We start from the raw sequence: 27,534 nt of genomic DNA, 5'->3' as shown, positions 1-27,534 counted from the left end.
ATCGAACACCGGGAACGACCAGTCACATGACAGGCACCAACTGGGCCAAAAAGCGTCGGCGAGGCGAGGGACCGGAAGCCAATGAGATTACTAAAATGAAAGTTTCCATACAGAAAGAGAAAAGGAGAAGAAACTTCCTGGGGAATTGCCCAGTGCGTGGAATTATGAGGGAAAAGGCCTCAACCAAAAGCGTTGCTAAGAGGCCCGCTCCCATCAAAGTGGAAAAGAGGACTAAGGAGAGATGCCGGAGGGCAGGGCAAGCGGAGCGCACGCGCCGGGGCCACGCTGCCGTGCGCCTTTAAAGGGAAAAGCCCTTTAAATAAAAAAAAAAAAGAAGGTTCAGTTCCAATCCGTAGCGAGGGATGCCCTATGAAGTATAGAGGAAATGGACTGGGACGTAGGAGTATACTTTTGGGTATGAAATCTTTTTTTTCTTCTCCAAAATTGACTTTATTAGCATTTCAGATAAAGCATTACAAGCCATTTCTCAGACACTCATCAATAGCCAACGTGGCATAATATCCACCCCCCACAGCCCCCCAACCTCAACAGCTTCCCAACCCCATTCTATCTCCCCCATTGCCCCCCCCTTGCAGCAGATGCAAATCAACCCCTTTAGGCTCGTGTAACGAGTGCCCCACCCCCTTTGGGTAGGCCAATCTCAAAATCGCTGAACAATCCTTGCATTTGTTTTATAGTGAAGCCCAGGACCTTGAGGAGCCAGCCACCACTCTCATTCAGGATAGAGTACCAAATCACTTTGGAAATGATGTATATTACTACCCGGTCAGTCCAATAAAGATCAAGTAAGTCCACATGATCCACATCTCTAGAGGCAATGGCCCGCAAGTTGGGGATCTCACCAAGAAGTCGCAGGATGTTGGCCCTATTGAGGACCAAGTGTTTGTTATCAGGGAGGACGAATTCCGACTCCTTCCTGATTTCATGCTATGAGCGAGATCCATTTAAAGTCGCCAAATTGCAAACCCGGTCCGGGCCAACAAGAGCACAGGGTTCAATGGCTGTATCAAAAGAATCAATTTGCTTAGAACCATTCAAAACACAGCTGGTTCTGCTGTTTCCAAGGTCAACCTTTCCCTGCTTGTAGGATAATTTCAGTATTTTTGCTAGAAGCCAATTAATGGATTGCTTATGCAGGGAGGTTTGTTACCCATTATTGATACTTCATCTCAAGATGCAGGGTCAGGCCTGTTGGAGCCATGATGCGAGGAAATCTCTAGGAATTGAGCACCATGCTCAGCAAACCCAATGCAACCTCGGGGAGCCCTGGCTGGGTTAGAGCAGGACAAGATATACGATTGGTTATTTATAACATGCTTAATACCCAGAGGTTTCTAAGGGTGGACCCGGGGATCGAAACTGTGGTGCTCTGTGTCTTCTGGCTTCCACGGCGAGCATGTTGCCCATGATCTATCCTCCCGAGACCTCAAGATACGCTCTCCTCTTGTCAAAGCAAGCCATTCGATCCTAATTTGCAGTTAAGCTGAGTGGTTACTATTGACTGAGGGGCCACATCAATTAATTTACAATCTGAGTGTTATGCTTTAAGACTCCAAGGAGTCGATAAAGTGCTACAATGGAAACTAACAGCTCGAAGTTGGTGGAAGCCACCTACCTGGTTCCAATGGTGAAGGTTCAGATATGAGAATTCACCTAGTCATCCCTCTGTCATCCTGAGAAACCAGGATCAAAGAGGGGTTTCCAGGGAAACTCTCCTGGGGGGAAAAACCCTGGTATGATCTGCTAGGGTGCATAGGTCCTAGGTCTCGCGATGGACTGGATATTATGTTGAAATAGAGGACCATGTCTGTCCCCCTGAGGCAAGACACAGATTAGTATAGAGCTGGCTAGGATCCGTCGGACGGCGGCAGGTAACCAACAAGGGAACAATTACCCTAGCAAGCTGTTCTTATGGGCCCCGGGGAGGAAGGGGCGGTGCAGACTGAATGCAGAGTTGAGTGAGAGGAAGAATCCTTGTTATTTCGAAAGAGAGCGTACAGAGACAAGTAAGAAATAAACAGTTAAGTGGAGACGTAGATTGATAAGATTGTAAGCCCTGAGCCCTTCCCCCCGAATGTGGAAACGTACCAGCTGTGTGTCAGTGACTCTGCCTTGCGTGGTAATCAATAGGCGTTCCCTAGAGTGGCTCTGGGTAACTTCCCCCTAGGATTTATGGGAAATGGAGTTCCTTCTAAAGTTCGCTCGGAGGGTTGACTGGAGAGAGGCCAGAAAGGTTATGGGCGTACGAAGCAGGTGGTGTCAGGTCAGGTATATTAAAAATAAAGTTTGCCTACCAAAGTCGCGAAACAACTGCCTTTACGATTCCGAATGGTTGACACAAAATCAACCCTGGAACGAAAGGCTCCGTCTGCAGCAGGCTGACATCGCGATGAAGCGAATAGTGCTGCGAGTGGAGTTAATAGACAGCAAGAGTAAGCAAGGAGTTTAAACAAGCAGAGTAGAAGCAGAAGACTTGTCAGAATAGCGCGTGAAGAACTTACTAAGCATGAATTCTCCTGGAAGAGAGTAGCAACGCCACGTTGTCCTTCCAATTCGCCATGGTATCCTGTTTCCTGTTCAGTGGGAGTGGCTCGGTGCGGAAGCAAAGCTAGTCCCCTCACACTGCGGAATAGATACTGCCATGTTGGGAGTCTGGCCTTCAGTCAACACAGTGCAATGCATCCAACGAGAGCATCGTGAACGCAGAGGCCTCATTACACTGAGGTCAAATACTTTGATTCCGAAGCCTGGACCACATTGGCCCCCACCACAGGGATCGCTTCTGCCACTTTTTCCAAGATCGCTTTTAAAGGGGGTTGCTTTAACAAGGCATTGACAAATTTCCAGGAAGCTCGCTTGTTGCAATTCTGTGTGGTTTTGTTCTTTGTTTTCTTAGCCTGTTTAAAAGGTTTACTTGAAGACATTGATAGGCACATATGATGGGAAAATATTTTAAAGTTGGATTTCTCATTAGAACATCAATATTTTGCAATATGCTAAATTAATGTGATTGATAACCTTAATGCTGCACTGTAACTGAACCGAAAAGTTCATAGATTGCACAGTAAATCACATCACACTTGACAGTGATCATGTTAAAACATTTCCAGACTTGGAGAAGGCAATCAACATTGCCAATACAAAGACCAAGTGTTTAAAAAAATAGTTACAATTAGAGGTGGGCAAGCCAATGTGGGTTTGAGACGATCTCAAGCTAAACCTCTTGCTCTGGCTCAGATCTTGCCCTCAGGAAATCAAGGGCCTAGACATACGATAAGTGTGCTGTCCTTGGCATAGTAACAGCTTGGAGGAAGCAGAGTTAGACTTGCAGATGAGTCAACAAGCAAAAGAGGGTTGGAGGGGATCGGGTGGACAGAGCAAGATGAGGTAAAGACAAGGAGGAAGAACAGGTAAGCAAGAGACTAATAAATTGAGTAGAGATTAAGAAAATGAGAATATTAAGGTAAACAGATGTTTGTTGAAAACCAAAAGGAGAAAGGCGATTGTACGATGAGATCCCTCAGTGCATTGTGTCCATTTTTCTTGAAATGGTACTATGGTCACTGTTGCTCCGAGCAGTGCAAGCTAAGGCAAACACAAATGCAAGGGCACAAACACTTTCTGGAACCCACAGAAGCCAATATTTATGCAGTGTATTGAAAAAATGTGTGAATTACTACCTCCTTTTGAAAGATCAGTGTGTTAAATGTGAACTACAGTGCAGCAAGCATGGCCATTCCACAGTACAACAAACTGACATCTCACTCTGAAAGAAAATAAGTATTGGATATTCTGTAGCAGAACCTATTGAATACATACATTGTGCTATGTACAGGCAACTTTGTCCAACACAAACTGCCTGTTTCCAGCACATCTAGTCCAATATCAGTTTAAGTATTTATGCTCCCAAAAGAAGTATTTTATAAACTTGTAAACATATGTTCAACTGTAAAACAGAAATGTTTGTGTGAAATAAGTCTTTGCACCAAGTTATTCATGTATATTAAAAACATACCTTTGACCTTCTATAATTATAGTTGTTTCTTCGTGTGGTACTTCATGAACTACTAGTCCAAACACATCCAGGGAACTGTTCGAGTGAAAGAAGGGACACAAGCTCATATGTGTCCAAATTGTTTATAGGGAATATTTTTACTCCTTATTCTTTAGTATTGGCATATTTTTAGGGAGTAAAAGTGGACGATACACCCTACGTGTAGGGCTGGCTGAGAAGCTGAAAAAGATCAAAAAATATCTACCATCCAACAAGCACATTAGTAAAAAACATGGTAAACAATTAGTGTCGGTCTATAAGGGCCGACATTCCCCCAGTGACTACACTTCTGTAAGAACGTTATGATGGCTAAATGGGCTTAGCACATATCGCAAATATGTGCAACCCATAGTCACAAATTAAAATCCCAGCAAGGTCAGCCAGGTCTTTATCCTTCATATATCGCTAACATCATGAGTGCTATTAAGTTGGTGTGCAACACTACTGATTATTTCTGCACTCAAGAGTGGAATGAGTCAGGCATGAAAAGCTATATAAAAAAGTGAAATTATTCTATCACCCAGACTCCTTTAGTCTGTGTTACTGTTTTATTACAAAGTCGATGTTTTATTATATAGCAGAATGATGGTCATTACACTATCTTTTATCATGTCACTTCTATCATTTACTAAATGCCAGGCTGCCTAATTTACATAACGTGATGTGTTTCCAATGGCCCAACTTTCTCTGCTTGGTACATATATACATGTATCTTATTGTTCAAGTTGAAATGAAGGTCCTCTGACCATACACCTCAAGTGACACCCTTTTGGTGGGTCAGATGAAGACTCTTGATTCATTTTTAGTTAAATTACCTTTCAGAATATTCCTTTAGCATTTTTTTTATATGCATGCAATATTTTGGATTTGCCTTGCTGTTAGATTTGGCAGTAAGTGTTCTAAATTTGCAGTCAATGAAAACTACCCACACGTAGAGTCTACCAATTATCTATGGTCATCAGTTGTCAGCATAGGTATATACCGCTATTTAGACTGCCTTATAGCTGAAATATTTTTCGTTACCCAAGTATTGTCCTTGTGCGCCAACTGGGAACAGATCAGAATCCTTGTACTTTACAAAAAACAGTCAAGTATTTTTCAATTTTTCTCTCAATCTCTTTATTTTGACCAATTTCCCAAGCGATAATTGTTACCAAATTCCACATTCAATTTTTACTCATGGTAATTCCGTTACCCATATTGGATAAACTCATTTTGTCCCTCTGCACGCATTTCACCACCTTCGTACAGTGGCTCATCAGGAGAGATTTCTAAAACAATCACAACACAAATCAGCATCATAATCATATCATAATATCAACTAACCCTATTGCCATAGGGTCTTTAGAAGATTTTTTTTTAAACTAATAACCACTCACCCTAAAGCAAATCCAAATACTGTATTGAGAAAGACTTTTCCCTTTCCTTATTATTTATATTTTATAGTGTGTTGGAAATGGTAACTTCCTTTTGACACATTTATTTAATTAGTATTTCACGTAATTTATGCATTGTTCCAAAAAAATAAAGAGGGAAGAAAACAAAATAGACTTAGAGCCTTGAAGTTTTCTGTTACTCCAATTTTCTTAATAGAAACAAAAGATTCAATTAAAACAGGATGCAGCAAAGTTCATCTACTCCTGACTGTCAGTAATTCTTATTGGCTTGCAAGGACACTGTAAACCGTCCCTTTGTCTGGTGCCTCAGATCCGAGTCACGGATCTAAAATGGCTACGGCACTCTTTTTTATACTGATTGGCGTTATTCGCGGTGATGTCACATGTTTTTACGTCACAGCGTTATCAACGATGTAACGTGAAACACACATTTTTCTTAATTATTCTGATTTTGTTTTGCCGATTGCAAATATTGTTTAGAAGGATTCCTTCCACGGCTACATTTATAAGACATTTATGATGCGTCATACGGTCACAACAATTTATATTCAGTGGCAAGTTTCAAATCATTCAATTGTCATTTAAAATGTTAACACAAATCTACAGATGGTGGCCATCTTTATTTATTGTACTTATTCCACTCTTAGGGGTTAGTATCAATATGGCTATAAAATTGAGATTTTTGGCATTCTCATGCCTCATTCTATTAGTTATACCTCATCAAATACAACATGATCAAAATTCTATTTCTTGCTTAGTTTGTTTGCATATTTATTTTTATGTTTATCAATAGTTTAATTTGATCATATTTATCCTTCTACCTCATTTTAGAGTAATGATTTGTTCACTTTGAAGTTAAATTTAAAGATCCACTTAGTAGATACACCAAATAGGATTCCTCAATCGCATCTCTATTTTTTACTCTATGATCATTCCTTTTTCTATCAACCTTATATTTGTTTAGTTCATCTTAAATGAATACCAATTTCCTTGTTTCTAAACATTCTTACACATTTTCTTAACCTTTTCATTCTGAAAACATAATTGCCAATCTTTAGTTTACAGCCAATTTTACATGTAATTGGCACAATTAAGGCCAGTTTCACAGTAAGTGAGTGAGTGATTTCATAGACATAAAAGGGTGCAACTTGGGTTGATTCACGAGAGGCATTAGTCAACCTTTCTCCCTTTCAAGTTCTATGGTGTACAACAAACAGTCCAGAACAGGATAACAAAGCTTCAAAGATGTACCAAAGGCAGAACATTTGTAATTTCCAGGTGCAGTTTTAGGATGTGTAGGTAACACTAAGAAAATTCGATCTGTCCATGAAAACCTGTAATTTGACCCAAATCCCTAAGACTCAGTCCAAGCACAAGTCTGGTACATAGATGAGCTCTGTAATTTTAATTCACAATGCTTTTGCCATAGAATTTCATTCAACCACACCATAATAAGTAGTGTGACAAATCCCAGGGTATTTTTACTGCTCCCAAGGAGAGGGGGTGGGGTCCCATCCCATGGGGCCCTGGAGGTGAGGCCGCTATCAGATAGTCCCCCTGGTTATGTAAGCCTTCTTCAGAAGGGAGCAAATATGTAACAATTCAAAATACACTTCAAAACACACTCTCTCTAAATCAGATGATACCCATTAGGGATGGCACACAGGCACTTCCTGCACCCTCAGGTGATTTAAATAGCTAGGACACTGGACACTAGGACACTGGACATTGATTTATCACTGGTACATTTAGAGCAATACTGAGTTTGGTGCAAAGGTTAGATAGGGGAATAAAACAAGGGTTAACAACTACTTCATAAAACTGGTAAGTACTTTTTGAACCCTCCAATGCAAAGTAAATTAACCCTTTCCTTGGCAAAGGTAAAAACACCAAGTCAGAGGTAAGAAGAGTCTCTCAGGGAGCCAGGACAGTCAATGTTATTTGAGCAAATTCTAGGGGATCTGAAGATCTTCTTTGCAGTTAAGTAAAAGTCTTGCACAATGTTTTTAGAAAATGTTTGTAGAAATAAGATCACTTGAAGGCCACAAGCAGTAAGGCTTGTGAGGGGCAAAGTTGCAAGCAAGGTTAACAAGGTTATACAAGGTTAACCAATACAAGTCTCAACTGAGAACAAGGAAGGCTACAACACAAACATAACTTCTCTTAGACATTACATTACCTTTGGTTAGAAGAAATGGTTCCAGCTGGCTTCTGTTCCTTTACAGCTCTGCAGATCCTTGTGTTCCTTGTCGTGGGGACAAGAGGGAGGCCCTCTGGGAACTCCTGCACTGCAATGGGAAGGTCAGCGGCAGCAAGGGCAAACTTCAATTCAGTGGCACTTCGCGGTTTCAGCTCTTCACGTATGACAGCAAATAGCAACACTGCAATTCTCGGATACCACGTCAGACTTTCCTCTCATCTGGGGTCCAGCACTCTGTTGAGGTGGCTCAGGCTTGGGTCAGTCCTGCTTCAGGGAAGTCCGGAGGATCTACCTGGCACTCGGGTCTGACTTAAAAGCGATGCACTCAATTTGGTGTTCCTCTCCTGGCACTTCGGTTCCAGCAGCAGCAGCAGAAATACTGCCAGATCCAAGAGGATGTCCAAATGAGTTCACTTTGGAGTTGATTGGTCCCACCAACTCATGGGGAGAAGTCGTCCTTGCAGGGCTTCTCCAGTCGAAATGAATTCAGAGTTTCAGCTCAGCTGCAGGTCTTCACCGGGCAAACCAATGGTCCAGGAGTTTCAGCAGGCGTCTCTTCCAAGTTCTTCTTCGGATTCCTTCGTCCAGTGGTTGACTCTGCCTTCCAAGCCAAAAAGCCTTGCCTTTTATGCAGGTTTCTCCCATTCATTCAAGCCTAGCTGTCAATCACACAGCAGGGTAGCTGTGCTTGCCATTGCCAGACAGCGAGCCGGCCAATCACCTTTGGGTGCATTCCTGTAACCAAGTAGATTAAGCACAGGGAGTTTCGGGCGCCTCCCTCACTTTCTGACCCTGCCAGACATACTGGAGCCAGAGGCAGGCTCCAATCGTGAATCCCACCAAAGACAAAACAAAGGGACCAAACCTGGTTTGGCGCGCAGAGAAAATCTCAAGGACCTTTCCAACAAGAAATGGCGAAGAAAGACAACCGGGGCCATTTTGACAAAATGGGCTCCCATGGGTGTCTTACTGCAGCTGCAATTGCAGCCCATGGTCAAAACACACAATGGTAGTAAAAAGTAAACCACTGCCACCAGCCATTAATTGTAGAAAGGGTAACTCAAATGTTACATGAGAAACTAGACAAAGGGGATACTAATTAACCCCTCCAGCATCCCATGGTAAGAGTGTGTGCTGGGTCTAGAAAGATACAAAATGCAAGTTAAGTCAATTTCACTTCACTGCTCTTGGAAACAATTTTACCAAGAGACGGTATTTAAACCTTTGGGAAATCTAAGACTTCCCTGTGCCACTGCACCGAAGGTGCTCTGTGTCACAATGCCACAATGATGCCTATGGAGGTTGTCAGACTCCAAAGTCACAAATCACAAAAAATACATGAGATAAAAAGTCCTAAAGTCCAGCAAAACGAGCTAGGGGTCTTGTAATAAAGTATATTGGTTGTAGTAAAGCTGAGACTCGAGACACAGACCTGCTGTGGAGTCATTGTGTTTGATCCAGGCAGCTTTATTTACATAATTACAAATGTACATCATCCAGTTTCTTTTGAGGGTATTTACAGTAGACAGGAGACAAGACATAACTGTAGAGCAGAAACCCATCGGCCATCCTTCACACTCCAGCTCAGGCAGCCAACTGACACTCACAGAACATACATTCACTCACATATACACCCAACATTCTCCTGAGCTTCATTCATGCATCAAAATTCTAACATCAAGCACTACAGGCCAGTGACATAAGACAAGACTACATTAGAACATCTCCCTTTCATACCCTGACACAACATCTCCCTTTCATACCAGACTCAACCACAACATCTCCCTTTCTCACAACAACCATCCTTCCGACACAAAAACATCCTTCCATCCAGACCCGCCACATCCGGACACAGTCTGCCACACTCTGGCACAAACCAAACCAAAGGGGAACATTCCAAACACACAGGTGGGGAAGAGGAGGGGGGGGGGGGACCCGGATGCAACACAAAACAGTGAGCAGAGCCAATGGAACTTTGTCCTGGGAATCCACAGACTAACATGCAGGAGAGGGGTGTTGCCATACCCAGACAACGTTTACAGGAGGGATGCATTGCTCACACTCCTTCCACTCTCACAATCAAACACACAATCAGCTACAACCGGCTCCCACTTATCGACACACACACACACACACCCCACAGACCACAACCATATCAAAAGCAAACCAACTTCCAACCATTCTAGCATCAGACATATGCACACTGCCTCATTTGCTCAGTGCAGACATACGTATACGGGGACGGTGGAACAAAGCACACACATGCAGGTGCAACCTCTCAACAACAGGCAATCCACTCATCTCACCCGCGCCACGTACATCCTTAACAGTATACTAATGCAAACATCAAACAACCACAACCAAACCACAAAACTACCAGACTCGCTCACAATGGAACAACATTTAAACATATATATATATATCGTGCTCCTGGTAGCACTGCACACTTTAAAATATGATCAAAACTTTGAAAATCTAACTAAATACAACCTGCAGGAATTTACACATGTGTACATTTCTTTTGTAGTTCAATCTAAACATCAGCATGCAATAAACATTTTTCCATTTGACCTGAAACCTCAAACCTTTATGTTTGTAATTTTTCTCTGACCCAACACTCCAAACATTTTTGTTTGGTAACTCTTTCCCTTAAACTTTGAAATCCTAAACTTCTTTGTTCGGTTTATTATTCATTTTCCTTTAAATTAAACTCCACTTACCACACTGCATTTTGAGCATACCAGTTACCATGCGTACCTCTAATTTTAGCATCTACGTTCACCTATTCCAATCGTACCTCCTAACAGAGTGTACCAATTAGCCATTATAACAATACATCCTGACTTCAAGTATAAACATTGGCGCACAAGTTCTACCTGGGATGACATTTTTCACTAGACATTGGGCCACAACACTACACACACCAGACAGAAAAACGGCCCGACATAACTTTCAGGTTGTTCATATAACATGTCTAATGAATTATTAGAAATACTATTTTTGAAATGCATAATACACAACTCAGGATGTAACTCCATTGTTCATATATGACCTTTGTATCGCAGAATTATTTTCCGACATACCTCACCATTTTGCATTGTAAAAAAAAAAAATGAAACATTCGCAATCAATTCACAAAAATCATATTATCTTTGTATTAAAAACTTATTGCACAATTTACCAAATTCATTATGAATTCACAAAATCCTGTTGTCTTTGCAATGAAAACTATATTGTGTAATTTCCCAAATTCATTGTCTTCCTTTCTTTCATTTAAACAAAGTGCTGCAAATCCCACAAAAAAATAAATAAACATGTTGGCTGGCCAAACCACACGCTTTACATGCATAATTGACCAATAAATATTCAAAAACTTGTGAGCAGCAAACAATGTAATTTCCTGTAACAAAAATAATTATCAATCAACATCTTCTGATATTTAAAACATGCTTTTTCCATTCATTCTAATATGTCAGTTGCACTTTATTAAACACGATACCTCAGTTGAAAACGTTCACAGTCCATCATAAATCTTCATTAAAATATTGCATTCATAAAACTTTAACACCAGTGCCCGTGCCATGTTCCGTTTCATTCTGCTCCGTGTTGCTCGTACTATTTCCACAGTATCCCTTTATCCACTGGTGGCATTGCTGATTATGTAATAACGTTTTGTTTTATTCATGCTCCGTAGCAAAATGAATGGTGTCATGGTGATCTGACCTGTTTTCCAAAATGGCTGCACGTATTTTGACGTTCCTAGGTCCTTTCTTCAAAGGTTCCAGTCGACTTTGCGTGCACCCTGGAAAGACGCATCTGGGGCAGCAAAGGTAACTGCCATGCATACTTTTAATTTTTTAATCACTATTTGTCAAGACGCTCACTGTTAGATTTCTTCTCCGGCACAGATTGCAACCTTATTTATTTTAAATTTGTAGGCTGTTGATTTCTCGGGCGCACTGCTACAAACACACACATACTCAAGGTGCTTCTATTCAACGTTCTAGTCATAAGACGCTCCCGAAAAATGCACCAATGGCATTCTACACTGCGCCATCACTCAGTAACATCAGCTCTCCATTTGTTCGAGCTGACAGTTCCATGCACGCATACAACTGTCACCATATCCCCCACCATTCTGTAGACATCATCATTAGTTTGTAATGGTCGGGAGAGAGGGTCGTGGATGCTCCCTACACAACGCTGTTTTCCAATGTAGTTCGCAAGTGTTCATTTCGTTTTACACTTCCCCTGCCCGAATGACAGCACCAATGGATTTCAAATACACACGGAAAGGACGCAGTTGTACCAGTTACTGGGCATTACTATACATATTCACCAACACCTCACAAAACAAGTCTGACTTCATTTGTGCCGGTTCTTGCGCCCTCCAACCTCCGGTTACTTTATTGTTCATGAAAATTATTGAATATAGCACTCTCCACTCATAAGTCCTCGTGCACATTCAACTTCTTTAATCTCACGTCAACTGCAGGTGGCAGAGTTTTTTTTTTTTATTTAACGTTTACCACAGCAGGGTTGCTGGGGGTCTGTCTATTGCTGGGGGCCTCCCTCCCAGAGCCCAAAGGTCATATTTTTGCATTTCGCTGGGCAGGATGGTATTTTCAGTGTCATGGGGGAACAGTGTGTCACTCATTCACAGCGGTTTCCCCCCCGCCCCCCCACAGCACTCCTTACTGTCTTTAGCGTTGCTGCAGCTCCTCCCACTGTCTTTCTGTCCTTTCCTTTCTATTTTTCACCTTCCCTTTAATGCGGGTTCTCTTTATCTGGTGGCCCTTGTAATAAAGTATATTGGTTGTAGTAAAGCTGAGACTCGAGACACAGACCTGCTGTGGAGTCATTGTGTTTGATCCAGGCAGCTTTATTTACATAATTACAAATGTACATCATCCAAGTTCTCTTGAGGGTATTTACAGTAGACAGGAGACAAGACATAACAGTAGAGCAGAAACCCACCGGCCATCCTTCACACTCCAGCTCAGGCACCCAACTGACACTCACAGAACATTCACTCACAGATATACCAAACATTCTACTGAACTGCATCCATGCATCAACATTCTAACATCAAGCACTTCAGGCCAGTGACATAAGACAAGACTAGATTATAACATGTCTCTAAGGTAGAGAGGAATTGCCACATTTCTGAGCATTCTCCCTAACACCAGCCAACTACCGCCCCATTTCAATCACCACCTTCCTAGGGAAACTGCTGGAGAAGCTGGCCTTGACCCAACTTAACTCACACAATGAACCCACCAGTGGTCTCCATGGCCATCAGCCTGGATTCCGAGCATCCAGAGACACTGAAACTGCTCTTCTGAACACCCGTGAAGAACTGCTCGCATCCCTGGAGTCCAACTCCCCAGCTGTCCTCATCCTACTGGATCTCTCCTCTGCCTTTGACCCGGTCAACCACTCCATCCTCATACAAAGGCTCCACAATACCCTTGGTATCTCGGAATGGGCATTGCAGTGGTTGACCCCTTTCCTAACGTAACCGCTCTTTCCAAGTCATCCTTGGCACCTTCTCTCCTACTGCCTTCTCCACCTGGATCGTTAACATCTATCTTGCTTAGCTAGGACTCATCTCTCCCAATTTACAGTGTTATTTATTTTATTTTTGCATTTGTAGAGCGCACTACAGCCCACAGGCATCAAGGCTATGAGAAGACGTAAGAAGGCTTGATTAAGGGTTACATACATGTGGCCCACAAGAGTATTGCTTATTACAGAATGTTTTGTTACAAGCAGCATTTGAGATGGTGTTACTTGTGTGCAGAGGACAAAACATTTTCAGACTGCCTGCTGACTCACTCGCACCTTCCTTCATCCCCAACTGCCTGCCATCCAGGCCTAGTGCACTTCCAATGATCTCTGCGTCAATGCCAGTAAAACCGAGAACTTTCCGATTGGGATACCCCGCTCCGCCGTCCTCCCCTTCTCTCTGGCCGCCCTCAATGGGCCCTCCCCCTGCTCCTTCTGAAGCTATAAACCTTGGAGTCATCTTTGACTCCTCTCTCTCCTTTTTCCACTCACACTCAGGACATTGCTAAGAAGTTCCACTTTCAACTCTTTCTTCTCAAAGGAATTTTCCCTTTTCTCACTTTCTCCCAAAAGCTCAATGTTTCCTGAGCCCGGGTTCTCTCTAGGCTTCACTAATGCAATAGCCTAATCCTCAATCTTCCTTCCTCCACTCTGCGACCCCTTCAGCTAATCCAGAATGGAGCAGCAAGGCTCATCCTTGTCCGTAAGCCCAGGGACCGCATCTCTCCTGCCTTAAAAAGTCTTCACTGGCTCCCGGTTGCTGCACGAATCAAATTCATATCCCTCTGCATCATCCACAAGGCTGGCCGGGGCCAGGGGCCACACTATCTTCAACTCTCTCTTACAGACTACTCTCCAAGATCTCTAGATTCCTCTGGAACCAACTCTGTGTGTAAAGCGTTAAGCTAAACAGAGCAGGAGGTTGTTTGCTTTCCTCAGCTGGATTCCTCCTTTGGAGCAGCTTCCCCATCCATCTAAGTCTTGAGCAGGACCTTCTGAAACTACCTCAAGCCTTTCCTCTTGTCCTCCTTCCCTTCTTCCCTCCTCTGCTAATCTCACAGTTGCTGTGATCGGTGGTTGGGACACTTCTGCATCCTCTGGGCCCCTGACCACTCACACCCAATCTTCCCAGCTTCTGTCTACCTTCAGCACTTGCCTTGGCACACCCTCCAACTTGGAGACTCGCACTCTTTCACCGAATGCGACTCCAGGCCGTATAGTACTTACCATACCTTGCACTTCATCTGTGTCTCACCCACGAGCATGGACACCACAGCACCTAACCCACTGCCCTCTTCCTTGCTGCTCTTGCTCTTTCTGGGAACTCACAAGGCATAGTAGGTTAATTAGTTCCTTCCCGCCACTGTATTTATATTTGTGTTCTTAATGTACTTTAATCCCATATTCCCACACTGTTGCCCTGTGGGCGCATTGAAACAGACGTAATTTGCTGTATAGGATAATAAATATAATGAGGTCTGGGACCCACACAAAAGAGAAACAAGTTACAGAACAAGTCGGGAAAATCCAGAGACAGCCCAGAGGGATCCGAGATCCTCATAAGAGAAAGAGGTGCAAGAAGCTAAAACAAGGGGTGAGGTTCCATTGCCAAAAGAAGACATTTTCTGGTTTTCCAAGCTCTACAATCAAGCTTGGCAGGAAAGTGAACCAGACTTCATACTAAATGTGTTAGCTGGAGAAAGAACAGGGGAAGAGACACCCACCCCCCTCCCCTTGGTACTTGGGAACTGTTTTGTGATTAGGTCTACAGTCAGTATGGCAGGATAGCGAACCAGACTTAATGCTGCATTTGTGGACAAAGAACAGTGGAAGCACCCCCAACCCCCACCTATTTGTAAACTGTTTTGTCGTAATAAAACCTACAGTCAAACCTGGCAGGACAGTAAACCAGACTTGACGTTACATTGGTGAAAGAAAAGGGGTAGAGACGACTCCTCCCACCCCCTCCCACCCTTGATACTTGGGAACTGTGTTTTTCTTTGAAATAAAGAGATTGGGAAAGGAAGGGGAAGCAATTCCCTGTTGAATCCAGTCGTGTTTTTGTATATATGTGGAGCAGCATCCAACGTCAAGAACTTGAAAAAGTTAAAGGACCACTTGTGTGTTTCATCAAGAACTGAATATTTGAATCTGAGTGCAGACGAGAGGAGTCTACTTCTGGGTCAAGAATACACACAGTTTTTCCTTAGTTAGTCTAAAGTGTAAGGGATGGGAAAAGGTTTGGGACAGGACGGTGGACATTTTATTTTACTGGACATCCGAGAGTCCTTAGTATTTTTGTTGAGGTAGGGCAAACCCTCATAGAAGTAGGGCAAGAAGAGTTTTCCTTTTCTTTATTTTGTATATATATGAACACAAGTCTTTTGTCAACAAACATGCCACCACTGTGCAGACTCATACTTCAGCACCCTTACAGTACACATGCCACTAGAGTTAATGAAAGAAGGCAGCCAGAGTTCATAAAGACAGTGATTCGTTAGGCATGAATGCATTGTCATTCCAAGTGGTTAATGGTAACAAATTGAGTTAATTAGTTCTGTGTTGCTTGTAGACAAGGTAAATGTAACTTTTGTTATTTACAATATATTAAGCAGTCAATTTTACGCACATTTTACAGTGGCTTGGCTACTGGATTAGGTCTTACGGTCAAGCCAGATTTGCAGCTTGGGCTGCTATAAATTTCTTGGCATGCCAGCCTCTGGTTACAATGTGTGGGTACAACAGAATATTCTGGTATTTCAGATAGGACTACAGAATAAACATATATGCAAGGAACATTAACATTTTCAAAACATTTTTAATGATCACAAAAAAAGCAGCAAAATAAAAAAACATCACTTGTCTAAATAAAGGGTTTTCAACAAATGTAACGATTCATCTCCCCACGCCCATTATAGAAGCACCAGCTCACCCTCGCCAAGGGAGTACACCTTGAAGCCTGACATTTTCTTGGAGAGGATGGACTTGGGCAGGTTCAGGAGGGCAGGGTTGTAGACTGGGAAATCATGGTAGTAGTTCTCCAGGATCCAAACCGCCACTCGCTGGATACTGCAGAAGGGATGAGGGAGGCGAAAACTAGGATTAGCGGTTCAAGCACAGGTGCAAAACAGAAGGTTGGCAATGCAAAAGTAACATATAAAAAAGGGTTGAAAATGCAAAAAAAACAGGTAAAACACAGTTTTCAAGCTTTCTTTACTCTTCGGAAAACGTACTTCCAGAAATCAGAAACTGGTGTGTTCTAACTTTCCTGTCAACGGGAGGAGAGCTACATGTGAAAAGAAAGAAAGGATGCAATGATGTGCAACATATTGCAAGGCACAATCTAATTTCCTGGGACAGGAGAGATCAGCTGATGTCCAGCAGGGGTATAAAGGTATCCCCAATATTCTGTGGGGGTCATGAAACTGGCAGATTGGCAGCGACTCCCTCTACCTCTCTCCCCCCCCACCCAGTCGGCTTCTTACATATACCCTACTCTTAACTGTTCCCGTTTCCCTTTCACCTCAACTCAGTTCAATCACATCAATCAATCTCCCATAATGTGTATCTCAACTTTGTCCACCTCCTAACCTCATCTAAATTAAGGTATTTATTGCTCGTCATGTCTTCTGTTCACTCTTCCATGATTCTCATTGCATTGCAAATTCAACTCTCATTTTTCATTGTTTTTACTTAATTTTCTCTACCCTCCCATCACCCCTTCACTCTAACCACTATTTTTTCTAGTTTCCCTCTCACTTCTGCCTCTCTTCCTTCCTTATCTACCTGCACCCCTATCAATTCCACCACTCATTCCCATCTGAATTCATATTAGTTTAATTTCCCCTTAAGCTCTCCCAGCTTCCATCAAACCTACATTTAGTTTGTTTCCTTCTCCATCCCCAGCTTCTCCCTATCTCATTTACACTGTTTAAATGTCCATGCCTCACCGCTCGCCTCTATAAAACCCTTTCTCCGTTCCTCCTACCTTCTGTCCAGTTACACTCCTTGTCAACTATGCTGCCTATTCCCTACACTCCGTCGCCCTTAATCTTTTTATGTTGCCCCTTCCTGCCTCTATTCTCACAGCTTTCTTGCACTAACATTACTTCTTGCTCTTCTAGTCCCTTCTTCACTCCATTTCTTCTTTCCATCTTACTCTTCTCTTTCACTTTCCACTTTGTGTCCACACCTCTTGATTTATCCTTCTAATTCAATACATATTCTGTACTATCTGAGCAAGTCCTAACTCTTTATTATGTCTATACCCTTTGCCATGACTATTAGTTTACCTTTTCTTTCTATTACCAACTCTTTAGGTAACTTGTGTTGCACTTCAACTTTGTTATGTCATGCTTGCTTTACATTTCTCCCTTTACAAAAAAACTATTGCTTACCATTTGTGCTATTCTTTCCTTCACTCTCTTTCCAATTGTCTTCTGCTCTCTTAGTTTATCTTTTATTTGTGGGCTAACAGCACAAGGGGGCAGAAGTACTTAACACCTGAAACCTAGGTGAACTGTAAGATTATATAATAGTTACATTGTTTTGTCTTTTCACCAAACAAGTTGCAAACTCATGATACAATCACATACTTCCATATTATGAACCCAATAAGAAAAATGTAAATGACCATCAAACGCATGAACATACATGAGAAATGTATCTAAAGTTTATGAAATAACAAACAAAAACTAAAAAGCGACATTCTAGGAACAAAGTGCAAGTATGTTAACTAATTCTGCAACAGTGATTTAAATTAGTAAACATTGTATATTAACATTGTTACCTTCATACGTTCATTATAAAATTATTCAAACTAATTCAGTTTATAATGGATAAAAAGCTAGAAAAGGCTAAAAAGTAGGGAGAGTATACTCGCAGCCCTATCAGCTATAACAAGATTGTGATAATTCTTCACAGGCATTTTAAGCATTGTCTAAAGTGCCAGCTTTAAGCAAACTGTTTTTTCTTTGCAGCCAAGCTCGGTTGATGTACCATGCTATGCACGACACAGATTATGGGCAAAGTGTGCCTTTGCAGAATTCTAAAGTATTCGCCATTGATCGAATACCCTCTCTAACAACGGTTCCAAGTAACTCATTCTCGCAGATTTCAGTCTTTCACACGCTAAAAAATAGAAAACAGGCGATGGTTTCCTCTCCTTGATTACAAATAGGGTACATACCATCCGCTCCAACTTTACAAGATCTTGTAAAGGTGGCAACCTGCAAAGTCCCTTGCCTGAAACCGACAAAAAGGGCTTAAGCATTAAGGGGCTCGAGTTATCTAAATAGCATTCTTGACCAAAGTACTCAGAAACTCATTTTGGGACTTTGGCAGCTACCACTAGGTTTCTCCTGGCCAGGATTATTGCTTTTTCCTTTATTCTACCTTTGGTGTCCACAGCAATCGAAAAGGGGTCTTCGCAGAGTGAATTTTCGTTCATACGATACAATGTTTTCCTAACAAGCATCACCCAAGGAATACTTTTGGCTACAGCTATACCTAGTACATGTTTCAATGCATCTCGATACTTTCCAAGGCCATGAGTGCACCATAGCCTTATCCAGTAAAATATTGGGTTCAAAGCACCCTGTTCTCCATTCGGATATATATCAAGCTCCAAATGTATTAGCGCATTTGGAGATGCTGGAGCAATTGTTTCAGGTGCTTATTTTCAGTTCTTTTTAGGTCAATGATATGTTCATGGCCCCACAATTCAGCACTGTAAAAGCTTACTGGAATCGATTGTCTGCGGTACATTTCTAAGGCTGGGCAATAGCACCCCTACCATATCTGGCGTGGAAAGTTATGTGAGCACCCAAATATTTACCCAGGTTTGTAAAAGCCTTATGTATGTGTTTGGATTAGAAGCCTTGCTTGTCAAATCTAAGTCTGAGGTAGTAGAAAAACAGCACTTGATCTAGATTCTTCCCTTCAACAACTATATCAAGTTTGCAGCGCTTAGTGTAACTGGGTCTGAAAACCAAGACCTTTGTTTTGTCAATATTTAATCTGAGGTTAAGGTTGTATTATGTTTCAGGCCCCCAAGGGGTTATGACTAGCAATACAGGATCATCTGCATAGAGGGTAATTGTCAGAAACCATTTTGGGGCAACCCAGGCACCTCTGTAACAAAGCCTCTGATCCCTTCGATGTATATACAAAAAAACATTGGGGGCAAGGACAACCTTGTCTGACACGCATTTGAACTTTGAAGGAGTCTGTGACCTCCCCAGCCAGGCTATATCTCGCCAGTGCTTCATTTTTACAATACAATGCCCGAATTACAGAAATCAAATGAGAGGCGATCCTCCTTTTAATACCTGCCAGTGCCAATTAATTTCTCGCTCCACCCCATCAAATAGATTTGAGGTCCACAAAAATTGCATAGAGCTTCATACCATTTAAAAGCTGGTACTTTTTGACCAATAAAAAAAAATAATCACAAACATTGATCAACTGTGATTTTACATTTTTGAAAACCAGTTTGCAGGTCACTGATATCTGTTTTAAATGATATAAGACTGATTTAGCAAATGTTTTACCATCGCTACTATCTAAAAGTGATATCACCCTGTTTTCCTGGGTGGTCCCTGCCCACTTTATTGCACATTGGGACAATTGAAGCATAGTCTCAAGAGGGTGGAACTACGTCTAATTTGATGATAGCATTGAATAGTTTACATAGGACAGGAGCCCATACACCCACCTCATCCTTGTCAAAATCGATGGGGACCCCATCCAGTCCCGGCACCTCAACCCAGTCCCCCCTTCTGCGAGCTAAGAGTATTACAAACTTCTCGTTAGTTGGACAGCACCCTCTCTTATGGGAGGACTGACCTCAAGAGCTGTCCCGGTTTGCTGTCCTACGACTCCAACATATAATCTCATGAAGTACTCCCTCCATGTGTCCATCTGCAGTAATGCAAAAAAGTCTAGCAACCCAAACCCACCTTTTTCTACCCCGGAGATGCTTTTCCAGAATTCATTCAAGTCTCGACTTTTAAATGCTTGCATATAGTGACAGCACTGGGACTTTACAAACTTTATTTTTCCCACGTGATTAACTTTTTATAGTTGGATCTGCAAAGGCGGAGTGCACCTTATCCACTGTAGCGCCTAATTTAATGCCCTCCAGAAGCGGTTTCCTAGCGTCTCGACAGTGTGCATCGTACCGGTTTACCATTTTCAAGGATTTCTTTTTAACCTCTCATTTCGCAAATAAAGTGTGAGAAAAAGACTTGCAGTGAGTTTTTCAAACTCATCCAAGATGCCCATATTTGAAATATCTTCACTGCAAATCATGTCCAGATATCTCAAAATACTTTCATAGATTATTGGCTTTTTCTTTTGCGCAGTAATTTTCGGCCATTTAATGGACATCTGAGTGTGCCCAGAGATAATTAACTCTGTTGTACAGCTAATATCAGATAATATACACTTTTTCTCTCCAACATTGAACATAATGGATAGTGGGAAATGACCACTGCCAAAGATTTCCAGTACATTCCTTTGCCATCACCAGAATAATATCCAAGATTGACAAACCATTGGCCCCTGAAAAGGTATAATGTGCTGGCTGATCCTTGGGGAAATGGCCATTACATGGTCTTAACTGCTAACTATAAACCTTGCTATATTTAATCTAGTTTCTGTCAAAAACCTAAAAACCACAGTTGATCTAGTTTCCAAATCTAGTACATCCAGTATCTATTTTTAAATAAACTTAGGTAGACCGCCAGAGGGGCGCGGAGCATGACGGACCTGTAATGCTCACGCTCTGTCTGCCCCGCAGGGCCTACAGCATTTTTCCAATCCCCAGCCGGGAGTTCAGAATAGCGCCGAGGGAGTACTGCACCTAAGCAGCCCACCCCACTGCACAGGACCATGGGCCCACTCCCACGCGGGCCCGGAACGGGACCTCCAGTGTGGGCCATCAGGGGATACCCGCATCCCAGCACAGAGTGTGCCCAGGAGAGGGGGGGCCTTCTGCACCACGGACTCGCCGGCACCCCAGAAGGCCGCAGGGAGCCCGGACCGCGGCGAGCACCTGCCGCACCAACCGAGAAGACACGGAGGTTGGGCGCGGAGAGGGAGGCCTTGGCGCACATAATTTGGTGCGGCGGACACCAACACGCAAACGCGGCCAGCGTGAGCCGCCGCGTACCACGGGAGGTAGAGAGGAGCCAGGCCTGGACCCCCAGCCAAGAATCCTACGTCGGAGCGGGCCCGGAGAGGCGGACACCCCGTGGGACCCCAGGCAGCCCTCACCCAGACTCTGCAGGGGGCCCCTCAACCGCCCCCCTTCCATAACGGGGATCCCCAACCGGCGGCTCGCATAAGGAGGTGCCATCAGAGGAGGAGCCCGGACCTGGGGTGTCGGCCCTGGGAGCACGTGGGGACACTCGCCAGGCCCCGACACTCACCCAGCTGAATCGGAGGCAGCGGCAAGGTGGAGGTGAGGAAGTCGGGGGGGGGGGGATTAAAAACAGGGAAGATACAGGGGCGAGGATCTGCCCTCCTCCCCCCCTCACGCCTCGGCCTGCCCTCGTTAGAGACTAACCAGGGTGAACTACCTGACCCAACAAGGACCTGAGTCAGGCAAACTTCCCTCCACTCTTCGATAACTTATTCAGGGACATGGAGGGCCGGGGAAGGGGGCAAATATCCTGGATGGGAAGAATAAATGCCATAAAGATGAACCTTCTCCCTAGGGTGCTTTATGTGTTTCAGATGCTTCCATGGAGGCCCCAGAAAATTACCTCAGAGGCCAAAAAGCGTATACTTTAATTTATATGGCAAGGCCAAAGACCAAGAATAAGCTACGAGACCCTCACCCTCCCCAAAGAAAGAGGTGGGGTTGCCCTCCCGGATCTGCAGACCTACCACAGAGCGGCCCAATTAAGGGCACTGGCCCCTCACCTCAGGGAGGACCCTAACAAACAATGGGTCTATCTCGAGAACTTCCACCTGCAACCAGTCACAGTAGGGGAATGTTAGGGGTAACATTAAAAAAGCTCCCGAAAAGATTTAAGGACCACCCAATACTAGGCACAATGTGGAAAGCGCTAGCAGGAAAGGGCAGTGGAGAAGGGGTGACCAGATGGCCCTCCCCACTGAGTAACATCTGGTCCACGCCATTGTTAGAAGAAATCCCATACCATGAACATTACCAGTCCTGGTTTGACGCGGGACTCTGTAGGGTCGGCCAACTGGTGAGGGAGGACACCTTCATAAGTATTCAGGAACTCAAGGAAGCGCTGGGAATTGGTGCGCTCGCCCCCCTCTTACACTTACACCTTAAGGGAGTTTTGATGAAACCAAAACTAAAGCCATGCATACAAAGAAAGCTCACCCCCGTCGAGAAAATCCTAGATACCCATGTAGAAATGAGGGGGCTCATCTCCCTCCTCTATGGAGCACTCATGACCCCCCGGGAGAAAACAACGAGAAGCCGGAGAAGAAAATGGGAGAGGGACCTGGGCTGCAAAATTGGGGATGGCCTCTGGGGGCGACTCTGTAGCAGGGTATTCAAGACATCTATCTCATGCCAATATAAGACACACGCCATCAAACTCCTCCACAGGTGGCAGTATGACCCAATCAGACTCTCCAGGATGTTTCCTGATGTGATCCCTGTGTGTTGGCACGGCTGTGGAGAAACAGGCAATTATTGCCACATGTGGTGGTCATGCAGTAAAGTTCAAACCTACTGGTTAGAGGTCCTTAGCTGGCTTAAGGAGGCGGGAGAGCGGGTTTATCCACTAGACCCAGTCCTTTTGATATTCGGGCTGCAACAAATAGATGAAGATTGGGAAAAACTCCCGGACCTGACACACTCTACTACTGGCAGCTAGAGCCAGAACATGGAAGAGGATCGCCCTCCCCACAAGAAGAGAATGGGTGGCAGTGTCCAAGGACATCTATTTTATGGAAAGACTCACGACAGCGATACAGGGCTCTAATGAACAGATAGAAACTGATTGGCTACACCCCCACCCCAAGCACCCCGCCCACACTTATTTTTTGCCATTGACCACCCGCCCAAACCCTCATCTGCCCTTTCCCACTCCCCCTAAAAATTTGATGAGCACATGTGATGGAATGTGCACTTTGAAAAGCCTGGGGATGAAAAGGCAGACAATGAAAGGACGACGTACCATCAATATCAGAGTACATGGTTAGAGGAGAAAAAAACAGCAAACTTTAAGCAGCTCTGTGCAAGGAACAATTGTGTTTTAAAGGATGGGGTCGCCATAAGGGCCAAAATCACTGTTTTTGTAAACCTGCTGTAATCTATTGTCCCACATTATCAGTTTTCTTTTATCAGTGAGTTGTCACTTTTGTTGCTTTAACCTATAATGTCCTCCAAAACACCAAGTGCTCAATAAATTAGTTTTAAAAAATGTATTGTATTGTATTGTGCCATTGAGGCAATTATTTTGGTTTGGTCCAAACACATTAAATATTAGAAATGATCACATTTGTAGAATGCCAAATGTAATAGTGTTCAATTTGGTAACTCAAAATGGTTGTCACAAGTATTAATGTTCCATTCAATATTGTGTCTCAAATGAATACTAGTTCATTGGCTATTCATGCTCCATGTAGTTAAACCACACGGTACGACAATGCTGAGTACAGCAGGGATGAGACATCCCACCATTACATGTGAACATTACCCACCCCCTCCGGTGTAAGGATAAGTTGATGTACGATCGGTCCAATAATGCCCTCAGGCAGGCCTGTTTTTTCTTTGGAATAGCAAATATCCTTAAATGGAATCCCTCGCTCCTGTAAGAAGGTGGAACCTCCTCTACAGCACGGGACTCTATTGGGCTTTGCACCTCCTTGAGTAATGTTCAGGAGCCTATTTGTTTTAATGGGGGCGTGGGGGACTCTTGAGGGGGAACGGGGGGTAAGCAAGCAAAATCCACTGGAACCCACCAAAATTAGCCCCGGGTCTTTGAATTGTTGACACCGTTGCTCCTTGTGCAGAGCCAATATGCCGACCACTGGGGACTGGTGGACCATGACATGGATTTCACTGCCTCTTGTGTTTGGAGACGGCTGATGAGGATTGGGGAGGGGGGGTTGTGAATAAACCTTTAATGAGTGGTCCTCTGTTGCTTTTGCCTAATGGGGGGAGGGGGGAAATACATCTGGCTGCCTTGTCCTCCATTCTTGGAATTCTCTGAAAACTCCAAAGGCCCTAGACCTAGAATCTGACCTAGACCGGCTCTGTGTTAACAACTTGCCACTTGACTTAGATATAATTGCTAAGGATTTTGTTGTTTGTGTGCAAGTCTTTTTTGTCAACTCCTCAGCTGTGGAGGAATGGAAAAGGGTCGGCACAGTCAAACGGAAAGTATATTTTCTCCTGCACATCACTTGTAAAGTTAGTAGCATGCATCCACGCGGAGCTTCTCATGCCCAGCCAATGCACATGCCTTTGCTAGCTGTATCAAGGTGCCCTACCAAGAACTAATAAATCTTGAGCAACCAGGTTTACTTCCACAAGCCCAGACTTACAGGCTGCCCGTTTGTCCGTGGACAGGGCCGAAGCAAAATCTGAGATCGCACTCCATGTAGTCTCTGAATTGGAGAGACAGGAAACACATTGGCGTTTGTCTGATGTAAGTAACGCTGTATTGGTGTATACCATTTTTCCAAACACTTCTAGAAGCTAGTCTTCTTGACAGTTTTGTCGTGTTGAAGAGGTAGCGGATAACCCAGCTACACTAGGTATAGCATATAACTATGCAGCCTCTACAAAGGAAGGAGTTTACGGATGAGACACTACAAGAGGTCCATTCAAACCCTACTGCCTATATCGTGCATCCATTTGTTTTGCTGAGGGGCACGAGTGAGGTTTTGCTCACAATTCCTTAGCTTTTGTATATGTATGCCTGTTCTGTTTACACTTTTGCGAGGACTGGAGACTCTGGCTGTTCCTGTTGTGTCAAGGCACTCCCAAAAATGTTGCCAAGCCTTTCATGAAATGCCTTGTAAGATGAGGGAAATTCTGTTACTTCCTCATATCTGTCCTGTTTTCCGTGACTGGATTAGATGGTTGTCCTGCATCTTGTCCTTTTGGAGCATCGGAAGGTGCTTGGTTGTTCAAGCCTTTATCAAAAGGCTGAGGTTCCGTCCCTAGATAGGTGGTGGTGGTGCAGGCATAGGCTGCACTTGTACTGTAGGTTATGGCACAGAAGGTCTTGGCTGATCACAAGCAAAGACGTAGGAGGTGCTAATACTGTTGGAATCCATGTCGACATTACAGGTACCCAGAGGTCTGTTCTCTGATGTGGCACGCACTGGCCAGTGTATCTCCCTGTGCTAGATGCATTGAGTAAGTAGTGCATCAAGGCAGATCTGCTGATAAACACTATAACCATTCTCTGTGGGTTCCTGACTTGATATGGTACTACCCACTGAACGTTACATGTGGGTTCTTGGAGCAGAAATCTGCTGCCCTTTTATTAGGGGAGGTTTCTACTGAAGGTGGTGTTCTTTCCAATGCATTGCTCTCGTAGCTGACCCTTCCATAGCGGTCACCATTTTATGGTACCAAGGTGAAATGGGAGCGCTGGCGATAACTGTCCGATACAGAGCAAGTGTCGGGCAGCTGAGCAGAAATGGAATTTGTCGGGTGGACCATCTGACAAACTGGCCTGCCGTCTCCTTCAAAGGCAATATCGACCGTGCATCCAATCCAAGAATATAGTTTTTATTCAAGCCCGCAAATCCGCGGCATCAAGCAACACAGCTGAACTTTTCAAAGTGGGTAAGGAACTGGCCAAGCCTGCAGCAGCCTCTTCTTCTGTCACACCCACCCAGGACCTTTGCTCGGCCCTGGGTGTACAATTCATCACAAAAACCAAAGACATCCTTTTCCTCTCTCTCTTCAACACCACAGCATACACCAACACCAGAGCATCCCTTGCCCGCCCCCCTTCCTCTGCCACGCTCCTCTCTCTCTCTGTCTCACCCCTCACACCCGCTGAGGTCACCAGACAAGTCCGGTCTATGAAGGCTTCATAGAAACAGGTGGATTCCTGTCCCTAAAGAATCATTAAGGACAACATTGACTCCCTCGCTGCAGCCTTGGCTGATCTCTGCAATCTCCTTTGCCAGTGGAGTTTCCCCAACTGCTCTTAAACACTCCCTTGTGCACCCTCTGCTCAAGAAACCCGCTGCTGACCCTTCCATTCCGGCAAACTACCACCCTATCTTCATCACTCCTTTCCTGGGCAAACTCCTGGAAAAGTTGGCTCTCAGCTGACCCTTCACACAATCTATTTGTTGCTTCCACAACCATCAGTCTTGCTTTAGAGTATCCAGATGCACGGAAATTGCTCTCCTGAACACCTGTGAAGACCTGCTTTTAAATCCTGACACCAACACTCCCTCTGTCCTCATTCTCCTTGACCTCTCCTCTGCCTTTGACACGGTTAACCACAACATCCTGATCGCACATTGCGATACCCTGGGAATCGCAGGTCAGGCTCTGGCGTGGTTAACCTCCTTTCTCTCCGACCGCCCATCCCAGGTGGAACTCAGAGCCTTTGTCTCAGTTCTAAGTGATTTTACCGAACCCAAAGGTTCGACTTCCCAAAAGTTCGATTTTTTTATTTTATTTCCCACAAATATGTGTGTGGTGGGACACCACCCACAGCCCCCCCCCACCTTAGCCCTATACAAATTGGGAGTCGAACTTTTGGGGTTAGGTAAAATTGTACAATACCTTTCTCTCTACTATCGTTCTTTCAACCTGTGGTGTTCCCCAGCGATCCAACCTATCCCCATGGTTCTTCAACGTCTATATGGCTGCCTTGGCACATGTGATTGCCACTTTCACCTCCAATTTTCAGTGCCAATGCGGATGACACGCAACTATCTTTCAGGCTACCCTAAGCCGCCTCCTCCTCCTCCCCAATATCTGACTGTCCGCCATTCAGTCATGGTGTGCTGCATACGACCTCAGCCTCAACGCCAGTAAGACTGAGATTGTTTGCATTGGGACCCCTTCTCCCGCTTTCCCACTTTCACTCTGGCCAGCCTCCCTTGGCCCTGCAACCGCACCCTCCGGCAAGGCCAAAAACCTTGGGGGGTGGGAGGGCATCTTTCACTCCACTCTCTCCTTCTCCTCTCACATTTTGGACATCTCTACCTTTTCTCACTTTCCCCCAGCGGCTCACTGTCTCCAGAGCCCTAGTTCTCTCTAGGCTGGACTACTGCAACAGCCTCTCCCTCAACCTCCCTGCTTCCGCTCTACGCCCTCTGCA

At 44.1% G+C, this 27,534-nt stretch overlaps 1 protein-coding gene across 3 annotated transcripts in view; it reads right to left on the bottom strand.

Moving 5' to 3' along the window:
- The window catches only part of VANGL2 (VANGL planar cell polarity protein 2), a 903,169-nt gene that overhangs the window by 280,865 nt on the left and 594,770 nt on the right, over positions 1-27,534 (bottom strand). For all 3 annotated transcript variants that reach the window (XM_069635423.1, XM_069635422.1, XM_069635424.1), the window contains one exon: positions 16,173-16,309. In XM_069635423.1, the coding sequence (XP_069491524.1) occupies positions 16,173-16,309 (137 nt within the window). The remainder of the gene's footprint in view (positions 1-16,172; positions 16,310-27,534) is intronic.

The sequence above is a fragment of the Ambystoma mexicanum genome, chromosome 1q, assembly GCF_040938575.1.
Source record: "Ambystoma mexicanum isolate Mex_15411 chromosome 1q, UKY_AmexF1_1, whole genome shotgun sequence".
NCBI lineage: Eukaryota > Metazoa > Chordata > Amphibia > Caudata > Ambystomatidae > Ambystoma > Ambystoma mexicanum.
This window is presented reverse-complemented; position numbering and strand designations above follow the sequence as displayed.